General features: G+C 42.5%; 1 protein-coding gene across 4 annotated transcripts in view; it reads right to left on the reverse strand.

The window, feature by feature from the left end:
• LOC107222400 (nuclear hormone receptor E75) overlaps window positions 1-20,808 on the reverse strand; it is a 147,441-nt gene that overhangs the window by 48,161 nt on the left and 78,472 nt on the right. The window contains exon 1 of one of the 4 annotated variants that reach the window (XM_046738480.1): window positions 7,107-7,425. The exons of the other annotated variants lie outside the window; for them this stretch is intronic. Coding sequence (XP_046594436.1) covers window positions 7,107-7,149 — 43 coding nt within the window. The 5' untranslated portion in view covers window positions 7,150-7,425. Of the gene's footprint in view, window positions 1-7,106; window positions 7,426-20,808 lie in introns of those variants that run through there. 4 annotated transcript variants of the gene reach the window in all.

Below are 20,808 nucleotides of genomic sequence, written 5' to 3' on the forward strand. Positions count from 1 at the left end.
CGCTGTTATAATTTTCCGAATCATCCAACGTTCGGCTAATTACAATTATACGTATAAACGCAGAGATTTTTTTCGTCACACGGTCGCGAAACACAAATCGGCCGATTACCGTGATAACATATATGTCGCTTCATTTTCAGCAGTAGGTATGTAGGTACATCCATTGCATAACCGAAAGTATTCCGCGTCTCCATTCGGCGCGTCAGTTCGTTGCCTTTTTCTTCGTAATCGTCTGCAGCAGCATCAGGTGCACAAAAGATTATACGTAAAAGTATTACACGTATAGGAAGAAAATATTTTCCTTACTCTTGCCAATTAATCCGGTCACCTACTTCTCGGATTCAGGTTTCGGATCGTATAAATTATGTAGATATACGTATATACATATATTATATATATGTATATAAATATACATTTTCGCTCGCAAACGAAAGGAACGATTTGGTACAAGTTTCGGTAGCCTTGACGAAGACAAAAAAGAGAAATGAAAAAAATTGGCAGAAAAGGAACGAAGAATCTCGACGGTACGAAAATCCAGGTGGTGGACGAGAATCATGATCGAGAGAGAGAGAGAGACAGAGAGAGAGAGAGAGTAAGAAGGCGAAGAAGAATAAACGGAGGAGGAGGAGGAGGTGGAGCGATTCCCGGGTCACTCAACCCCGGGGCAAAGTGACTTTGAGCACGTGATATGGTTCACTCGGTTCATCCATCCTTCGGTCGTGCACCGCAAGCATGTACGTGTAACGTGCAATGAGTATGTGTTGCACCGTGCACCGATACACATTCACCCAAGTACACATCCGCGTATATTCTAGAAGTCCAAGGATAACCGAGTAACGGGAACCCGGCGATCCGAACGCGGTCTTCGCAGCAGGACTCTCTGTCTTCTCACGTTTGTAATACCGGATAACACGGACGCCCCTGCAAGGACTTCACCCTGAAACGACGATCGTTGATGCGACATTTTTTTTTCTCTCACTTATCAGATTCTAATTGGTCTGCGATTCGTGCGATTTTAATTGTCAGCCGTAACTGGTCGCACCTAAGCGGAATCGCGTAACGGTCATACCGAGGGTGAAATTCATCCGAGCTCGAAAAAAGTGATATCCTGCTTTGACAATGAGTTCTAAGAACCTAAATAAAATTTCTGGGTAATGTTCGAGGATCGCGGAAAAAGCTTTCTCAGTTTTTCTAAACAAAATTGATTGTTCAAACGTTGAAAAATATCGGCAAAGTTAAGAGATAAGACGGACGACAAAAAAAGTTTTCGTTTCGCAGAATTGATTTCGAGCAAGAAAAACTAGGAAAGTCTATTTCTGAATTCTACGAAGAGTTTTAAAAATGTTTAGGGTGAAATTCACCCAGATTGACCTATCAGGGTTAATTATATCTGTGTAATTTTCCGCTTTACAGTACCGTTGTGTTGATTTGTTAATTTTTTTATTACCATACCTGTATTTTTCTTTTTTTTTTCCAAAAGTCTTGCAACGGCATAATAAAATTAATCAATCAACCGACCAATCTCTCCACATTACCTTCGTATACGAATTATTCCTACCCGTCGTATATTTTGTCCGCAATTTTATCGACTAGAACGTACAATATGACGCGAGCAGGTATTACGATTTTTTTAATTAGACATGGCCTATTTATAATAATTATAGTGAAAAAAAAAAAAATAAAACACGTGACGTCGACGATTGATCGATACAATATACCTATGGTATAATCGGTGATCTCCGAACAACAAGAAATTGTGCAGGCAGCGCGACGGTGAAAAGTGATTAGGCGCCTAGGTGGATGGAACAAGCCAATCGGCGATGAGAAAAGGTTCGTCGAGCCGAATAAATGGGCCAGGGATCAACGACCGGCAAGATTTTAACAAATAACACATTTAAATTCAGTGCTTTTTTGATAAAAAAAAAAATAATGTTAGAATAGACGAAATAGCTTGCGAAGCGATCGGAATATAACGCGTGCTGACAAAGTAAAAAAACTCTCGTTAATTTTTTTTTCCACCCGCCACTCCGCACTCTGCGGTGCGATGCGATGCGATACGATGCGCGTACGGCATGGAAGAACGACGATACATGCAAAGATAGGTTTCCTACCTACCTACCTACGTGTAATGATAACACGAAGCGTAAAGAACGGACGATTTTAATTTGGTAATTTGTATTACACCGAGCAACGTCATCGAAACAAGAGTGTATTTATACATCCGTTCGAGGAAGTGACGACCCCTGACCAATGAACTTTATCAACGCAAACGCGCGACACGACTCCACTCCGGAGAAAGAGAGAGAGAGAGTGAGAGAGAGAGAAAGAAATTAAGCTCGCATGTTTTAAGCATACGTACATACGTTTAGTCTGTAATACACAAGTAGTTATTACATACCAAACAAATTCCTAATTAGAATCGTATTAACAAAATCACACACACACACAGACGCGCGCGGATGCCCGGGAGGTTAAAGATCGAGATGGGCCTTGTTGCAGGACACCGAGCTTCGTTGAATTTCATTGTAATTCATTAAGGGGTACAATTAGGACGGATGCATCATCTCCGCGACGCTGGTAGGCAAAACTATTGATGGAATCCAGGGGGAGGTCTGACCGGAAGTCAGTTGTCCTTTAACGTAGCGCAAGCCTCGGTTTGCGTTTGTTCGCGTTTGTTCTCAGAGACCGCGATAAAAGAAGAAGAACACCCGCGAGTTGAACCCCGGGAATTATCTACCGTTATAATATTTCCAACCGTTCGCCGCGTGTATACGACCGTTCCTACATATATATGTATGTAGCATACATGAAGTGTGTTACAGGTGTGGTATATACATGTGTGTGTTGCAGAAAGAGGAACGAACGATTTGTTCTTGAGAATCGTGGCAAGATTCGATAATAATACGCCCTGTACTAATAACCACGAGGCTGAGTCTCTTACATCGGATACTATAAAGACCTTGTGTTTGTATGTTTTTTTTACTATATACGTGCGTGTTGGTACCTACTAAAATTTTTGTCAATGTGTACGTACGAGGTAAAACAGTTCACAACAATGTGGAGGAAATGGATGTAAGAGGTCGTTGTAACGACACTGAAATAGATAGATACAAAAATGGGTCATAACGTATGTGTGGAAATAAGCTCATCAGCCGGCCGATTTTACTAATTGACACGAGGTTAACGACCTCGAAAAATTTTTTAAACGTGTCACAACAATTGACGTGTCCTAGAATCTATACGGTTCAAACGGGCGTTCAACCTTAGATACAGGGACACCGAGTATCGTTTTATTTTACGCAACGACGATTTTCTTCGCATCGTACTTACGATTAATTGCACTTGATTCGATCTCGAGTAGGTACGTACTCGTTTATGTTTGAGAAAAAAAAAAAAAAAAAAAATGAATTTCGTACAACGTACAAAGTAATTTTCCGAACAAACTACACCGCATTTATTACGCAGGGAGACTTCAACGATCGAATTGCGAAATTTTTTATAGATATAGGCGTATGTACAATAATAATATTAACAATAATACCAACAACGACAACAATAATAATCTATACAGCCGAGTACAGTGCCCGTAGGTATATAATCTACCTGGCGCGATACAATAACGCCGATCGGGGGAATTAATTCGAACGATGATTTTGCAAGCCGGTGTGTCTCGGTCCACGGAGCACGGCAAGGCCAACCGGTCGTAGACACGACCTGGTTGAGTTTATTGTTCTAGAGAGATAAAACACGAGCCGTCGCAACACTCCTTTACACCCATTAAACCTATCCAATATCTGCATGTACAAATACATGTGTATACGAACACAGACAGACAATGAACATACTCTCGGTTATCGAATCTTCTTCGATTGATATGAAAAATAGGAACGAGAAAATTGAGGACGAGTGAGAAGTGCTGTGAAAAAAAAAAAAAAAAAAAAACATGGTTTCAAACTACGAATTCTGTGTAAAATGTAAAATATTACGGTCGAGCGAGAGAAACCGAGATGAAAGAAGACAACGGAGATATGCAGAAAGAGAGGAGGGGTATGACATACGAGTGCGTTGGCTGGTGGTTGCAGCGCGTGAAAGTAAGAGCCGAGAGTTGATCGGCCTTGAATCTCTGTACGGACGACGACGACGGGGTTAGCGTCCGAGATCCAGGACGGTCGACGACGACGACGGAGATGTGTGTTAAGCAAGAGACTCTCTCGGAGTTCTCTCAGCTCGGCCACGTAACTCTGAGCAAGCTCAGCTCTCCGAACAGCGATTGGTATAAGCCAATTACCTACCTATGCGTCTACCTTGCATGCCCGATGACGAAATATCCGTCGGTGGAGGCAACGAGTAGCCGGTGCCGAAATCGTTTACTCGACGAGTCTACTCTGGTCGGATTGTAAAGTACTTTGGTAAAAGAAAGAGAAAAAAAAAAAAATGTTAAAAAGGAACCCGTGCAACACCCAAACTCCGAGACAAAAGTGTTTTATAGGACAAATTTCGTTCAACTCTTTACGTCGGCCGTGTTTACAGCGTTGGTGGATTATACGGTGCGGGTAAAACGTTGCGTCCACTCGGCAAACGCGGAGCGAATGATCAGAGATATGTTTGCCCGATGCGTACGAATTCTTACCGCCTATCCGCGTAATCCTCCTAATCATTTTCATATATAGTTACACGTGGTTAAGAACGAGCCAAAGAATTACGGGGAGTACAAGAGCCATGATCAATATTCGTTCGGTACAAATGACCCGTATTTTCATACCGTATCACGCTAAATATACCTAACAATGAAAATAATAATAATAATAATAGACTTTTTTAAGAGCGAAACAGAAAATTGTACGTAAAGCTGTGAATTGTACGCGACTCGATAGCGGGGGTTCCTTGTTTTCTCAGCTTTCTCCAGCCGCACAGACGCTGCAGAGAGTAAAAGCAGTCAGCCGGTATCTATATATATATACAACTCTCTTTCTTTCTCTCTCTCTCTACATGTATATATATGTATACATAAATATACGCGGTGTCGGTCGCGGGTGAAAGAGAAAGAGAAAGAGAAAGAGAATGAAGAAAGGAGAGGTAGGGATAAGAGGAGGCGGCTCGCGTGTAGAAGGAGAAATGGTGAAAGCACTTTCTTTCTCGTCCAAGTCAACTAACTGCACATCACTCGAGACTCGACGACGTATGTATAAAAGTTACACCATCGAATCTCGGACGGCTTTCCTTCTCTTTCTCTTTCTCTTTCTCTTTCACAAATGTTGTTTCATCTCCTCTATTTTTTTTTTTGTTTTTCTCAAGCCCCACAATTTTCTTCCACTCAGATATTACGGTTGACGATACGTCCGTGTGTGTATATGTGTTCATAATTTACATTTACACATATACGCCAAACACACACACACACACACGCACACGCGCAGAGATTTTCGCGCGAGTTCACCCGATTCGAGGGCAGGGAGGGGGTGGGTGGGGGGCCAGCGCTCGCGGCCCTGAGGCCCCGATAGCGGACGTAGACCCCGTTCGCGAGAGCGGCGTCGGGCCGAGAAGAAACGGCCGCCCGGTCAGATCGCCTGGCCGTGAGACTATGAGCGGTAAATCGTTGCAACACGATGCACGAGAGCGTAGGCGTGATTATCCTCTGCCAGGTATTCGTAAATGCGTATTACGCACCTAGGTGCCGCCTTACTTCTACATCGCTGGCCTCGATTGCGGAAAACCAATTTTCGTTTCTCCGACATTCTACACTCGCGACCTCTCGCCGTAATAAAACATACACGGGGCTCTCTAATCCCTCCATCCCCCGCTCCGATTTCGAAAACAATTTCGTTGATGTTTTAGCAAATTAAATACAAGAAGAGTGATTACCCGTGCTAAGAGATATTACAAATGGGGGGGGGGAAATAAATCTTTACCGTTGGTCGAAAGAAAAACGTTATCAAAACGTGGAAGAAACCTCGTGCCAAGTTTATATTTTTCACGAGAACAAAAAATTTTAGCAACGCTGTTGGTGAAAATGTTTCAAGCGTAAATGTATAATGTGATTTATTTGTTTAAGGGTGACGCATTTTGCTTACAATTAGGTTGTATGTTTGTAAGCTTGAAGCTGTATCCTTGAGCAAGTTCACTGCGTCTATTATTATACCCGAGTTGCAACCTGTTGTAACATCTTCCTCAAATTAATCTGTATAATAATTGCATCAAATCGTAACAGCGTGATCCAAATAACATTTTCACCTCTTTAAAATTGGTATGTATATAATATACATATACAGCGCAAATGTAACGTATAAAATACACTGTATAAGAGTACAACGCGCGATCTAGCGGCGAACTGTTAAACTCGCGGTTAGCCAACGGTGTGTAGAGTTACGTTACAGACGTATACGAACGTACGTGTAAACTAATCGTAATAACCGTGAGGGTAAAACGCGGCCAGACGAAACGAAGGGGAACGATACAAGGAGGAGGAGGAGGAGGAGGAGGAGGAGGAGGAGGAAAAATCAGTGCGGTTTCGTCAAATTCCCGCATTTGCGAAACGGCGCCGCAACCCGTTCGTCAGTTAGCTGACCAGTTCCCACCCTTCATTCCACTCCTCTCCTATTCTCTCTCTGTCTCTCTCGTACAGACGGCAATGTCAATGCCAAACGGTTCGGAGGGGGAGGGGGGAGCACGTGAGCAGTAGTCCCGGAAATCGATAACGCCCCGTTTCAATGCCAAACAATCCCTCGGGTAGTCCCTCTCCTCAATAGGGATAAACAGGGATTCATGCTAAAAGCTGCCCGCGCAATTTCCATTCTTTCTTGTGTAAAAATTTTTTTTAACGCAATTTTAGTGTTTCGTTGATTAAAAGACAAACTTTTCAAGCCGCATCTCTCAAAGTCAATGACAATATTCGAGCGGTGAAAATTGACAGAAATGAAAAGCACATATCGTACGAATCTGATCGCAATAAAACGTACGCACAATTATACACAAAGAAGAAAAAAATGAGTTAATGAGAGAGTATCGTGCGTTATGAATAACGGACTCGTTCAGAGCGCATGAAAAATTGTAAACACGCAATACGCGTTAATCCGTGTTGGCATAAAACCGGGTCCATAAAGACTAACCTCTTCCGTTTTTATTTCGGTCGAAGTCGCGTCGTGTTATCATCGCATCGGTTTTATCCTGCGGTAGCCGATATCGTCGTCGGTCTGAATCAGCGGCTCGGCCGTATTTGACGGGGAAAAACCCGCGTCACTGGCGAGCCGGTACGGAACGGCCGTAAGTCTTCGCGGCTCTGTGAATACCCGGAGAATCGATGCTCGTTATCCGGTACCGATCAAGGCTCTCCGTCGCCTATTCGGCCATCCGTAGTGACACGTAAATACGGTGGATGAGTCACGCGGTTGCGGCTGCTTTCGCGAACTGACTCGCGGACCATAAACTTGACAAACCCAGGTCGCGGATGACACTGGGTAGCGCTTCGCGCCAGAGGACGGGGTCTCGAACCCCTGTGCGAAGGGGGAAAAGAGAGAGAGAGAGAGAGAGGAGGCGAAGAGGAGAAAAGGACAGGAGAGGAAAACCGCGGGGGAAGAGCTTTCCCTGTTTGCGCCGGCGCCGCTTGCCCCCCTTATTCTCGCGGCCATTTTATATTTATTTTTCTTCATTTTCCTCAGAAAATCACCCACGTTCTATACGTATACGTGTGCGCATACCTATACGTACATCGGTATGTTTCGGCAAGGTCGATCGTGTATTAATAAATCTAACCGGGAATTCTTACAGTGGTGAAAAATAACATTTCGAGAAGGTCGAAATTATAATCGGATGGATTGTTCAATTTTTCAACCTTCCGTTGTACGTTGGTTTACAAATATACGCCGTTCTTACAGGTATATATACATACGGTACACCGCGTACAGTTATAATTTGTTTTCAACTCACTCTTCGTTGATTTTCCAGAATTTCACTGCGGTATTAGACGCAGGTACTCGTACGTATCGAAAGACGTTCTTAATCCGCACGTATGCATTCGTATTGCGAACTTACCTGTAACAAAAAATGAACATAAAAATACATTAAACAATGTTTACGAAAATTTTCCTTCATAAAGATAATTAAACAACCAGATAAAAACATTCAAATACCAACTTTTCCACCCAGGAAAAACTGAAAACCATCAACGCGATCGCGTATAACAAATAACCGTTAACCGTGTCGCGTCGTTATCACTAATCCTCGCGTCTTTACCGCGAGTGAGCTGCGATACCGACGTCCGTCCACCTGTACGTACGTACGTCCCAAGTATTTCAGAATGATTTCCTACCGTACCGACGTAGCCGCGAACAGACAGCGTCTCGCGTTCTCGCGCAACGCTGCGTTTAAATACGCCGGCGCGAATCGCTCACCTCGCGAATTCGCGAATGATTACTGGCGCCGCTCGCGGAACGCGGCCGAACTTTTGCGGTTATCTCTGTGCTGGTTGGTCGGTGTAGATTTCGACGCGTTGAGTGGCGGCGGTGAGGGTGGGGGGGGATGGCCACCTTGGGCTCGCGTTTGCTCGATCCTTCTCTCACCCACTTGGCATAGCGGGTCGTTGACCGCGGGTACGTTGAAAGTAGGACAAACAGCGAACTCAAACAGCAGCTAATGCCTCGGCAAGGCCTTGAGAATTACCGACGCATGCGCCGCCGCCGCCTCCCTCCACGCCCTCCGCGAACCAGCGCAACATCCCCGTAGACTATATATCTCTTATTTTCTGCCGATAGTTGTTAAACATAACAATTGTCACATACGGTAATAGGCGAATTCGTAGATTTTGTCGCGATTTTTAACGAGAGGGTCGATTTGCAACAAGATAAAAATAGAATTATTAGAAAAAAAAAAAAAAATAGATAAAAAGACGGTGTCAACGATGTAAAAAAAAAAGCATGTCAAGATCCTCGGTTTTACTCGAATTCTGTATCGAATGATGCGAGGGCACTGATCGAAAATAAAAAATGAAGTGGTAGAGAAACGATATGAAACTGCGCTAGAATTAGACGAAACAACTGATCCAATGCGATTCTCTGATCGCTTTTTATTTATTTATTTATTTTTTCTTTTTATTTTTGATCTTCTAACTGATTTCTCAACAATTGCTTCGTTGTTGTACGTATGTAGTTCCGCCGTTATACAGTCTTAGATGGGAGTAAAAAAAGAAAGATCTCTACAATCGTCGCCATTGTGTGCCTCGGCGACGAAACGTCCAAGGGAACGAGCGTTGATCGCACACTTATACATACACCTAATGGCTGATATATGCATGTATATTAACAAGCAACAAATATTGCACGTGACACGCTCTGTTTCCCTGCGTTACCGTGAACCGAGAACCAGCACCCGCAGCCTTCTCTCCTTCGCCCTTCGTTTTATACCAATTTCCCATTTAATTCCCGCTCTATTCTCCAATCTCAAAATCAATCAACCGGCAATCAATCCCGTTTACCTGCCAAGTCTCTGCATCGTGGTAGAATAATTTACGAATTTCGATTCTATATTCGCGTTTAATTTATTTTTTTCATCATTTTCCTTTCATTAGTTTCCGCCGTCACACGTGAATATTTTCATTCTGAAATTTCGCGCAAAATCATTCGCACTATGCATCGTTATTTGTAACCTGCTATACCGTAATCAGGTACTACACGCATAAAAGTCGTTTTATTTTCTAGTACTTTCTTCGGAAAATTCCTTGAACGTAAAATTCGACGAGCCGAGATTACGTACCGTTATACGTAAAGTGTAAGTAAAAGTCAGCTGCGTTTTAAATGAATTCGTTCGAAGAAGGGTTGGGTTCTACCGTATATGTAGGATGACGATCGTCACGATGATGATGATGATGATGATGACGAGGAGGAGGAGGAGGTGCGGCGAGGCAGGCCGAGGTGATTCTAGCCTGTGATTTGAAATTCGGTTGGGAAAGAGACCCGCAGGAGAACCCGGTGAACGAACGAACCGCGATGTCGAAACCGCGCGCCTGACTCGTTGCTGCAAACGCGTAGGTACAAACTGACGTCTGTCTGCCTTTATGTAACTCGGAATAGAATTCTAACTTTTAAAAGACAGCATTGGAGCACCGCACACCGTCAACCTCGATTTGCGCAAGCGATTTTTCTCTCTTTCTCTCTCGCTTTCTTTATTTCCTTCGTCTTATTTTGATACACACGTGACAATACGAACGACAAATTATTTGTTGTTTATTTTTTACTTTGTTTAAATCATTGCTGTTGCGTTTATTTTCCGCCGATACTTCGATCGGAACGTAAATTGATCGATAAAAGCATAGAGCGATGACGATTCGTTCGTTGAATCACTGCTCCGGGAAATTGTTTGTCGAATCAATGATATGTCCGAAATGTTTATCAATTTCATTTCTTTGCAAGGTATCTTCGCGCATACGCCACGCCTGCGGTATATGTGCATACATCTTGCACGCAAGTGTTCACTGAACATTGACGGTAGGTATACGATTGGAATGTCACGAGACACAAGTATGGATAAATATATTTATATTTAGACACTTTCGTTCGCAACTGCTGCAGCAGCTTAGTGACAAGAAGTGAAAGCTCGTCGAGCCTTCACTCCTTACGTTATATACGTAAATATATGTTACACATACGTGTTTACAAAGTATTATTCCACACCTTATTCCTCAAACTTTGCATTCCAAATTGTTTAATCGGTTTTTGCTCCGATCGTTGATATCAAATCTACAAAAATTCGTCCGAAAAAGCGAACGCTTGATGCAGTGCGAGAGTAAATTGACAATTTAAAATAGTGAAAGGAAATCAACGGCCGACCACTGAATTATCATTATCGAACGCCGCGGTCCTCGACTGGGACTGCACATGTTTTTTAATATATATATACATACATATATAACCTAGGCCGATTAGATGGAAAGTTAGTGAAAGTTTTGCAAGGTGCACACACAAGACCGCGTGCATGTTACAAAATCGCGTAATTCTAGATGGTATAGTGGGTGAGCGATTATCCATTATATGCCTTGTAATTTCAAACAGCAATATAACACACCCTGCTTACGTACATATAATATGTATAATATACTGTAGGAATTGTTTTGAAATTTTCAATATACATACACAACCCCTTAAGCGGCATACATATCATACCTACACGCAATTCGAATGCCCGTGATTATTGTTAGATCACTTTTTTTTCCCCTCTAATTTCTCACCGCACGTAACACTGTACGCGATATCGTGTACGTAACGACGGTGATGTAAAAAAAGAAAAAAAGAGCAAAAAACATTCAAACTAAAATATAACGATGCGCAAACTTTCGCGCTATTGTACGTTAATAACAGATATATACGTCACGTAAATATGTATAGTATAAAAACGGTTTAACGTATTGCAGAACGCACACGAGCAGCAGCAGTTGTCGAAAACACAATGAGAAAATTCTCTCAGATCAAACATCTCGCAAAGGTTACTAAATTTCGGGACATATCCGAGAGTTAAGAAGATTGAACGTAAGAATATTGAAAAAAAGGACAAAGAAGCTTAATAGTTAAATTTCTGCAGTCGACTTGACAACATGTTCGATTTTTCTTCGTAGAGAAATCAAAAAGAAGAGAAAAAAAAAACGCGGTAAGCTGCAGAGTTATACTTCTAAAATTATACGATGATATCCAAATCAGTACAGCAAAAATCGTGCTACGTACGTATGAAAAAGAGGAAAGAGAAACGTTGCAAAAAGTATCTGGACGAATGTATAGGTACGTAGGTGCCGGTTGCACCTGGGAATCGAAGATATAAACGGAAATAGGTTAGCCTGTAAATGTCTATTATACCCTGCTATACGTATACCTACGCGATTCGTATGCATATAGTACATATGTATATATATATTCATGCACGTCAGTATCTGCGTCGGTAGGGCGAAGGGCGGGGAGGAGGGTGGAGTTATAACCTAGAGTTGACCGGGTTAAGGGTCACTCGGGTAAGTTCGACGGACTCGCGACCCGCGACTGTTCAGGAGGGTTGGCTGCTGGGAGCGAAGGCAGAAGGTAGTCGCAGTCCTTGGAGCAGAATCGACTGTACACGAAAGACGGTCGATGTTGTACAATTTTTACTACTGTCCCAAATAATTCTTTTTTTCAACTCGTGCTTTACCATTTCTTTTTCTTTCGTCGTCGATACAAAAAAAGAGACGACAGAGATTTGAATTTATGTATATAGATTTTGCAATATCGTTACTGTTATTTCCGATATAGTCATTACTGTATCAATAATAAAAAGAGACAGAATTTCATTCGAACAGCTTATCTCACGCTTCAGCCGCACATCTGATCTGTCTTCGACCGATATCAAGCATAAAAATAATTTTAAATAAAGACAAAATTTCAACCAACCGACAGCTCATTGAGCGAATACGTACGATCATAATATATGTCTTCATCTGCGTACGATAGGCTTATCGCGAGCACAAGTATGCATACACGAATGTATATATTGTAATATATATATATATATATGTATATACTTATATTATACGTATGCAACGGGTTATAAAATAAATCTAACGACACTACGCTGGAAGTGTTGCGCAAACGACTGATTTGCCTGAGGTATAATATACATATTTAAATACATAAGCACATATGTTACACCAAAGACAGAGAATTTACAAGATACGTATAACGACGGTTAAGGAAAATATGGGTGAAGATGTTGACGATTTTAAAACCAGGGGTGAAAGAATTTTTGAGATCGACGAAGGAGAAAATATGACAATTCACCGGAATTATCGTAAGAGATTGGTCGTAAAATGGGCGCGAGCACCACTGGCGCGTAGCTTTCGCAACGTCGTCGTGTCTCGTGGAATCGTGAGGCAATATCCCGCTGTCAAGGAGGCCCAATTTTCTTAAACTCAGGGTCAATGACACGTCTTCCCCCCATTCCAGCCAATGCGAAAGGCCTACATACACTCGTATTACGGCTATATCCCAATCGCGTACTCTTCGTCTGTATATGTTATATTATTATACAGGTGCCTACTCTGTACGTGTAAAAACGTATCTACGTATTACACTAAATTCTCTCTCTCTCTCTCGCTCTCTCTCTCTCTACCATTTTTTATAACACGTATACAGAAGAATTTCGTAACGCGCGTCGTTGTGCAGCAGAAAGTAACTTGTACACATACATATATATTTATATACGGTGCGAGATTAAAATATTATACGTGTATACCTTCTTTACAAAGACAGCGAGTATAACGCTTTGGTCACGTTAAACGCCTTTTGCGAATCTCACAGTCCGAATAATAACTGGCAGAGGTTATGTATAAATAAATGAAAAGGAGAAAAAAATTTTTATGGTTGATACGGGTTTGGATATGCTACATGTCATCAAAGATTCGTTTTTCTTTTTTCTATTTCTGCAATATCTGCACACTCGTTAAATATGTATGTACGTACTATTTTAATAGAAGTAGATGTGTCAAGTGTAACGGATGCAACATGTGCGAAGAAGAATAAAGCGAGAGAAAGATAAAAGCATACAAAACAGAATATGTAGTATACGTGCGTGATTGTCAATTAGGCGTGTATAAAATATATTTAGGATAGTGAAGCCGAAGCCTGGGTTGTTTGCGATTAAAGGTTGAAAAAAGAAAAGAAAAAGAAATGCTAGTCTCTGCGGATTTGCGGGGGTGTAATATAAAGAGCGCATAAATCCCATGAAGGGTTGAAACGATACTTGAGGGAAGGTCTGGTTTGTGTAAAAAAAATAAAATGCTGTGCGGAAGATTGAGAGAAGCGTGAAAATGTCGTCGAAATTTTTTTACAACCAAAATTATACAACCGGCATGAATCCGCAACCCTTAACTGTACGTACATTCCAACGGATACGAAACATTGTTTTGGAAACGTGTAAAACGGGTTATTCCGCTGTTTAAAAACTCGGATGCGAAAAAAGGGTAAGAAGAGGGTAGTGCAATATATATAATAAAATAAAAAGGGTAAGTCAAGAAGCCAACGACGCAAACGACTCGGAGGGTGTTTATTTAGAGATATTTTACTCCGTCATTCTACCGCTGGGAAAATTGTCCCTCCTTTTCAACTGTAAGTCAATTGCACAGCGGAGTTCGTTCGCAAACTCGGGGACGCGTTGTAAAAAGTCCGGTAAAGGATTAGACTCAAAGGATTAGACGGACGCGGGTGTCGGGATTTAGGAATATAAAAAACGGTAAAACATTTCGGTTTGTGTTTGTTTTTTTTTTTTTCTTCTTCTTTTTTTCTACACAGGTATGGAAAAAAGGTTATAGACGAAGGCAAACGTTTCGTTTTTATTTATTTATTTATTTTTTCCTCGAACCAGAAATCATTCACTGTCAAGCAATTATTCAAAGTCGGTGGAACGCGTTTGCTGGAATTGTTTTTTTTTTTTATTTCTTCAAAATTTTCTTCTACAAGGGTGCAAGAAATACACAAGAACGAAGAAATAAAATTCGCCAAAGGTTATTTCCAGTGAGTTATGACTTCGGAACTAAACAGTTTCGTCGAAAGGTTTTTATATTTTTCTCACCTGTACGACAAATTCTACATACTTGATCTTTTAAACAAAGCGAAACTTTGTGCATACATATGTTTTCGTAACCGTCTGCGTAGTAGATACAAATGATAACGTTTATAACCGTGACGGTGCAGTCACATTAAGGGTGTGAGGAGGGACTGAAGGGGAAAGATCCGATACGACTGTTAATAAATTTGAAAATCATTATTGCTTGTAAATATCGCGTGGGCGGAAGTCGGTACTCGAGATCAACCGAAACGTGCGTGTATGTATAAACATTTCGATAAGAACCACGCTATCTATAGCGCAGATTTAACGTACGTGTAGAATGCTTGGTAAAATATATATGTATATTCATACGCGTGCGCACGTAAATATGTACTATCGTGTTTTCTCATCTTATCAATTTATTATATTACTACATTCAGCGTATATTTACAAAACAGCCGCGTCGAAAAACATTGTACGTAAAACAAATAATACGCGACATTATTATTCATCATGTCTGTACAATGATACGTGAAACGTATTTTGTTTTTTTTTTTTTTTTTTGCTGACTTTTTACAATCTTGCGTTTATTTTCAAGATCGTTCAAGCCGACTGAATTTAATTTGAAAAACATTTCCCGATCGCTGAAATCACGTGGGTAGGATAGGGTTGTTTAAAATCGCACCGAAACGATCATCCCCATCGGTTAGCCGGAGAAAATATACCGTATAACAACACGTATAATCGATCGTCGACGAAACAAGAACCTCGGCACGGCCGGGCTGACATATTCGGGATTGCCGGAGCGTTAGGGGGGCGGCAGGGGGTGTAGTCAGCCAGGACTGGGCCTAATTAGGACGCGAAGGTGGAAACGGGGAAGGTTTCGAGGCTGGGCCGGGAGCGGAAAGATATCTCTCTCGGGGTTGTCGGCCGTCGAGCGCCTGCGTCGGGGGGTTGCGAGAGCGAGGTCGTTCACCCCGGGAAGCTGCCACTCCGGCTAACGAGGTCAGCTCCGATTCCCCCGCGAGCCGCAGCTATTTTCGCGGTACACACCGAAACGCCCTCCCGCCCCTCTGGCGGCGAGACCAACGCTCGCAAATGCGACGAGCATCGCCTACGTACGATATTCTCCGTAAACGCATCCTGACACGTGTGTACACACATTCGCATATAATTGTACACGGACAGGCGGGCGGATAAGTGGACAACGATATCAATTCGGCCGTAATTCGGGCCGAATCTCATCCCACTTTGGGGGTTTCATTGGCTCTTTGTAGGTGAAGGATTGAAAAAGATTAATTACTTAACGAAAATCGTACCGATTTTTCGTTACTTTTATTAATGGTTTGCGAATGTGCAAAAATTTTTTTAGTCGTTGGGAAGAATGTTGTGAAAATAAAATTCTTGGAAAATTGAACATTTTTCGACGTTTTCCCACGAAATTTTGGTAATTTTGGGCAGCCTTTACGACACGAAAACCTCTAGAAGTTGCGCACCTTGAATATATAAATTTGGATCTTAAAACCACATGGTATTGCTGCGTTTCACCCTGATGATAAAAAAAATTGAACGGTACCGTCCCGAAAGTTAACGTTTGAGAGGAAAAAAAAATTGAGTATCGCTTCGATTAATTGTAGAAAATAATAAATTTATCCTACGTTCGCAGATTTACCCCATTGATAATGTAAAGAGAAATTCCAAACTAATAAGCTGTAAGGGTCGCGGTAACGAGAGGTAACCAGAGAGAAGTCACGCGCAGGTCTATTGTATAATATTATATGTATATTATACGCCGGAGTAGGAAACGGTGACAGTTTGGTACTTGAAGGAGCTGTATTACGGTGTATAATATAACGTATAGACATATATATGTATAAAATTATGTACGAGTCGGTTAGTTGCGTTACAACTGTAGCAGGGAGCGACGGGGGAGGACGTATCTCGGCTAGAAGTTACGGGTCAAAGGTCGGCGACCTCGAGTTTTCCGTTTCCCGCGTTCCACGTCGAGTCAACCCTGCTCGACCCAACCCCTCGTCTGGTTTAATCTTTCTCCCTAATCTATATACCCTGCCTATCCGCGAATAGTTCGAAGCGACGACGGACTCGTGTCCCAGTTTTCAAAACTCCTCCAACAAAGTCCCAATTTTCGTGATTACTATACACCTTTCTGAATTTAAGACAGGCGAATCGCAACAGTTGCAAAATTCAGCGGATTGGTACTCCGTGCAGCTTGCAGGAAGATAGAATGAAGATGATGACCGAGAGGGAAAGTCGACTGATCTTGAATGGAGAAGAAGAAGAAGAAGAAGAAGAGGGAGAAGAATAAGTTGCTTAGAGAAATTGCAACAGTAAATTCGTACAATTCATGCAATAATTTCTTTATTTCTACGTCAAGTAAAAATGTGTCGGAGTGCTTTCGTTCAGAATAGCGTGTGGCAATAGCAATATCGTATAGAATATGGCTGGCAAGCCCTTTTTCGCTTTCGAGATACGCGGAATTTGGTATTTGGATACACAAACGTCAACGTCGAAACCGACCACGGGGCACCCCGTTAAGTATGAGAGGAGAATAAAAAGGAGGAAAGTACAGAGGCGTGTAAGATCGGTCCAGCGGCTCTAAGAGGTGTTTTCGCTTTCGTTGGCATCCGGTACCCGGGAAGAGGTGATGAAGCCTTTCCTCCTCTCCTCTCCTCTCCTCTTCTCGACGGAGTAAAATAGTAGGTACGCCGAGAAGGAGAGAGGGACAGTCGACTCACGACTTTTACTTTCCATTCACAGTGAGCCGTGACTCACGAGTAGCATACTGACCAACGCATGGTGAGATTTTCATATTTCCTATCACACGCAAACCAGGGTGCTGAGTAAACAATCGCGCTGTGTCGGATCGCGAGGTAATTATATCGCTTGAAAAAGAGTTTCGCAAATCGATCGATCGATCTCCCGTCGTTACACCGACTTGAAGTTAATCAACGAAGGGTGAGCTTCGTGACTGACTGATAAGAGCAAAGTCAACTCCTGATACAGACGATAGCGGTTCGTTCGTTCTCGACCTCGATGGGGGTTATTCACCTTGGCAAAAAAAAAAAAAAGAAAACAAAAAAAAGAAACGAAAAAAGAAGAAAATAAAAGCTTCCACACGATCGACGCATGCGCGACGACGACGAGGAGCAATATTATAATCTTCGTTCCGTCCAAACGCCCCGCGGTTTATCGTCAAGTGTATAACAACCGTCAAGGAGAGTTAAACCTACAAGCCCAGAGAGCTCTACGTACGTAACCAACGAAGAAGCCAACGGCTCGGCGTCGGCGTCGGCGTCGGCGTCGGAGGGGGGGAGTAGGAGGGCCCCTCGCGAGGCTAGGAGGAGGAGGAGAATAACCGAGTCGACGAACTAGCCTCGCCCGGGGCGCCCTCCCAGGGATCGAGGTCACCAGGCACCCGCCGCGAGTCTAGGGCATTGCCCGCGCCTCGGTTTTGAGGTTAGCGTTGGCTAGTCCGAGACTTCGCCAGCCGTCGCCGGCGTCACGCAATTAGAAAATACCCAATGATTTCGACACTCCGCTAGGCGGACTTTTCAGCTGCGGCTATGCGCTGGCTAGAAGCTAGAGCTAGAGCTACAACTCGACGACGACGACGACGACGACTCACCGCTATATCTGCGCGGGCTCTCTCTCTCTCTCTCTCTCTCTCTCTCTCTCTATCTGTTTGTCTTTTTTTATCCCCCCCACCTAATACCAATTCACGTTTCGACGTCGAACGGTGCTTCACGAAATGAACCGTCGTCGTCGCCGTCGTGACGTAAGATCTCAACGGCCGACGACGTTCCTGTTATGTGTGTACCCGGCCAAAAAAGAGAGCCTGCGACACCCCGAGATACGATATTCGCCTTGGTCAGGGATGTTTACCCATCCGCCGCCCTTGGCTGTACGTTGAAGCCTGATTTTCTCCACTTGTTCGTAGAAGACCTCGAACGATAAGTTTCTCGTTTTTTTTTTATTTTTTATGTTTTTTCTGCATCTTCGAAAGTAGTCGATCGGAATTATCGACAGATATTTCGATGCCTGTGGGAATCGAAATTTCGAAGCGATCATGCTCGAAGAATACAACATCTTTTCGTTATTTATTTCTACCGGAGCTGTGTCAATCGTATTGTTGATAATTAAAATCATCGTCGGTTTTATGATATGATTAATCGCGCGACCTCGGTTGACAAAAATTTTATTTACAAACAATCTCACTGTAAACTCAGAATTCCAAAAGTAATCGGCAGCGAAATTTGCAAGAGAAAATCGAGTCTCCATTTGTTTTCTTTTTTTTTTTTTTTTTTTTCACCGATATACAGACGTCAGGGAGGAAAAATTTGTTTTTTTTATCTTATCTCGAGTGTTTGTAATTCGCATTATATGTATATGTACATGCGCAAGCGATTATAACGTATGATGAAAAAGTGACCAAGAGCCGAAACATACGAACGAATTAAGAATAACATAACGTAAGTAAAAGAAAAAGTAAAAACGGAAAGTAAACTTGACATCAAAACCGAAACTGTTTTCGGAACGATCACTTAAAGCGATATCTACGCATAATATAATATATAATAGCATATGCATATCGAAAGTGGGTAAAACATAAGTAAAAAAAAAAAAAATCATCCACACACATACGCGCGCGCGCGCACAGACACAACGAATGAAAGATACGAAAAGGTAATGCTCTCAAAAATTCTACATTATATATATATATATATATATATACACCTGTCCCGAAAGAAACTCGTTGTACGCGAAGAGGGCAGGTCAGTGTTTCCGATGAGGATGATGATACACGCTTGGTATTCTATACAAAAGCATTAAGGAAACTAGGTTGCCGGAGCAAGGTGTTGCAGGTGAGAAGAAAGAGAGAGATAGAGAGAGGAGAAGTAAACGACACCTGATGCTGCAACACCATGGACAAAAAAGTGGATGCGGAGTATGATGACAATAATAACAATAATAATGACGATGATAACAGGGAGGAGAAGAACGTGCGTGTAAAGAAAGAAAGAAAGAAATAAAGTGAATAAGAGAGAAGCGCTACCGTGACAAACATACGTATATACGCATGTGGTTGCGCGTACCTACAGGTAGTCGGAGGAGACCAGGGAGAAAGTATAATACGTCGAGAGGAAATCGAGAAAGAGGGGATCCCCTGCTGTCGAGGATAGCCGCGTAATGGAGAGACAAGGTGAGAGTGATCGCGACACGGTCCGGTTAGCGCCCACTTTCACCGCTGCAGTATCTCTTTACGTAAGTGCGTAACGCGTGTCACACGGATATTTATTTGCCTCCTTCGCGTAGGTGCATGCATACAGGCGTGCAGCGTAGCAATTTGTCCGATTCTCGTTTCTTGTGCCAAAAATAATTTCCAACGGAAAGAGAGGAGTGGAATCTTTTTCTACCCTTGTTCAAGCAACCCCGGGTAACATGTTGGGCGGAAATAGATTTGTTCGTAAGGATCGTTTGAATTCATATTTTTCGGCTTATAAATCTAGTGTACGATGGTACACGGGAGGGAATTCGATACGTTTACTTCGGACGACGCGGTAAAATTTAATACAAAATCAGATCTGAATAAATGGGGAAAATAAATTGGTGATCTACGATCCGGGTTACGGGATGTTTTTGAACATTGTTACTCTTGCAACAAAATATTTTCTACCGAGAAAAAAAAGTTTTCCCCGTGTTATATCCGTAAGAAACTTCGATCAGAAACCGGACTATCTTGCAAGTTGCGACAAGTATCTGAAAAAATTCGGCAATTGTCTTTGAATTATTTGAAGTTGATTTGGGGTATATGGCGTAAAAAATACACCTACATACGGATAAAACGTGCGCCGTTGTATCAATGATACCTAGATAGATACACATCGCCTGACAAGCAAGAAGGAAAGAAAGAAATTAAAAATAAAATTACGCATGTAAAAGCGAGTCGCTTGCGTCATAAGCGTACTAAACGCGTACACGTACGTACGGTATTTATCTACCAGGAATTCAAGGAGCAGGATATGCCAGATACACGACACACCGATCATCCTATAAAACGCACACCCCGCGTTACACATGCGTAAATAATATCCGTACAATAATACCGATACGCACGTGTGCGCAAGTATCCATACGCGTGTGCCTGTGTGTGCGCGCACGATCCACGGGATGACCGAGCGCTGTTATCCGTGTTAGTGATGGTGACCTTCGGAGTATCGCGAAGCGGCGAAGTGGTCGGGG

The sequence above is a fragment of the Neodiprion lecontei genome, chromosome 4 (genome assembly GCF_021901455.1).
Source record: "Neodiprion lecontei isolate iyNeoLeco1 chromosome 4, iyNeoLeco1.1, whole genome shotgun sequence".
Classification (NCBI taxonomy): domain Eukaryota; kingdom Metazoa; phylum Arthropoda; class Insecta; order Hymenoptera; family Diprionidae; genus Neodiprion; species Neodiprion lecontei.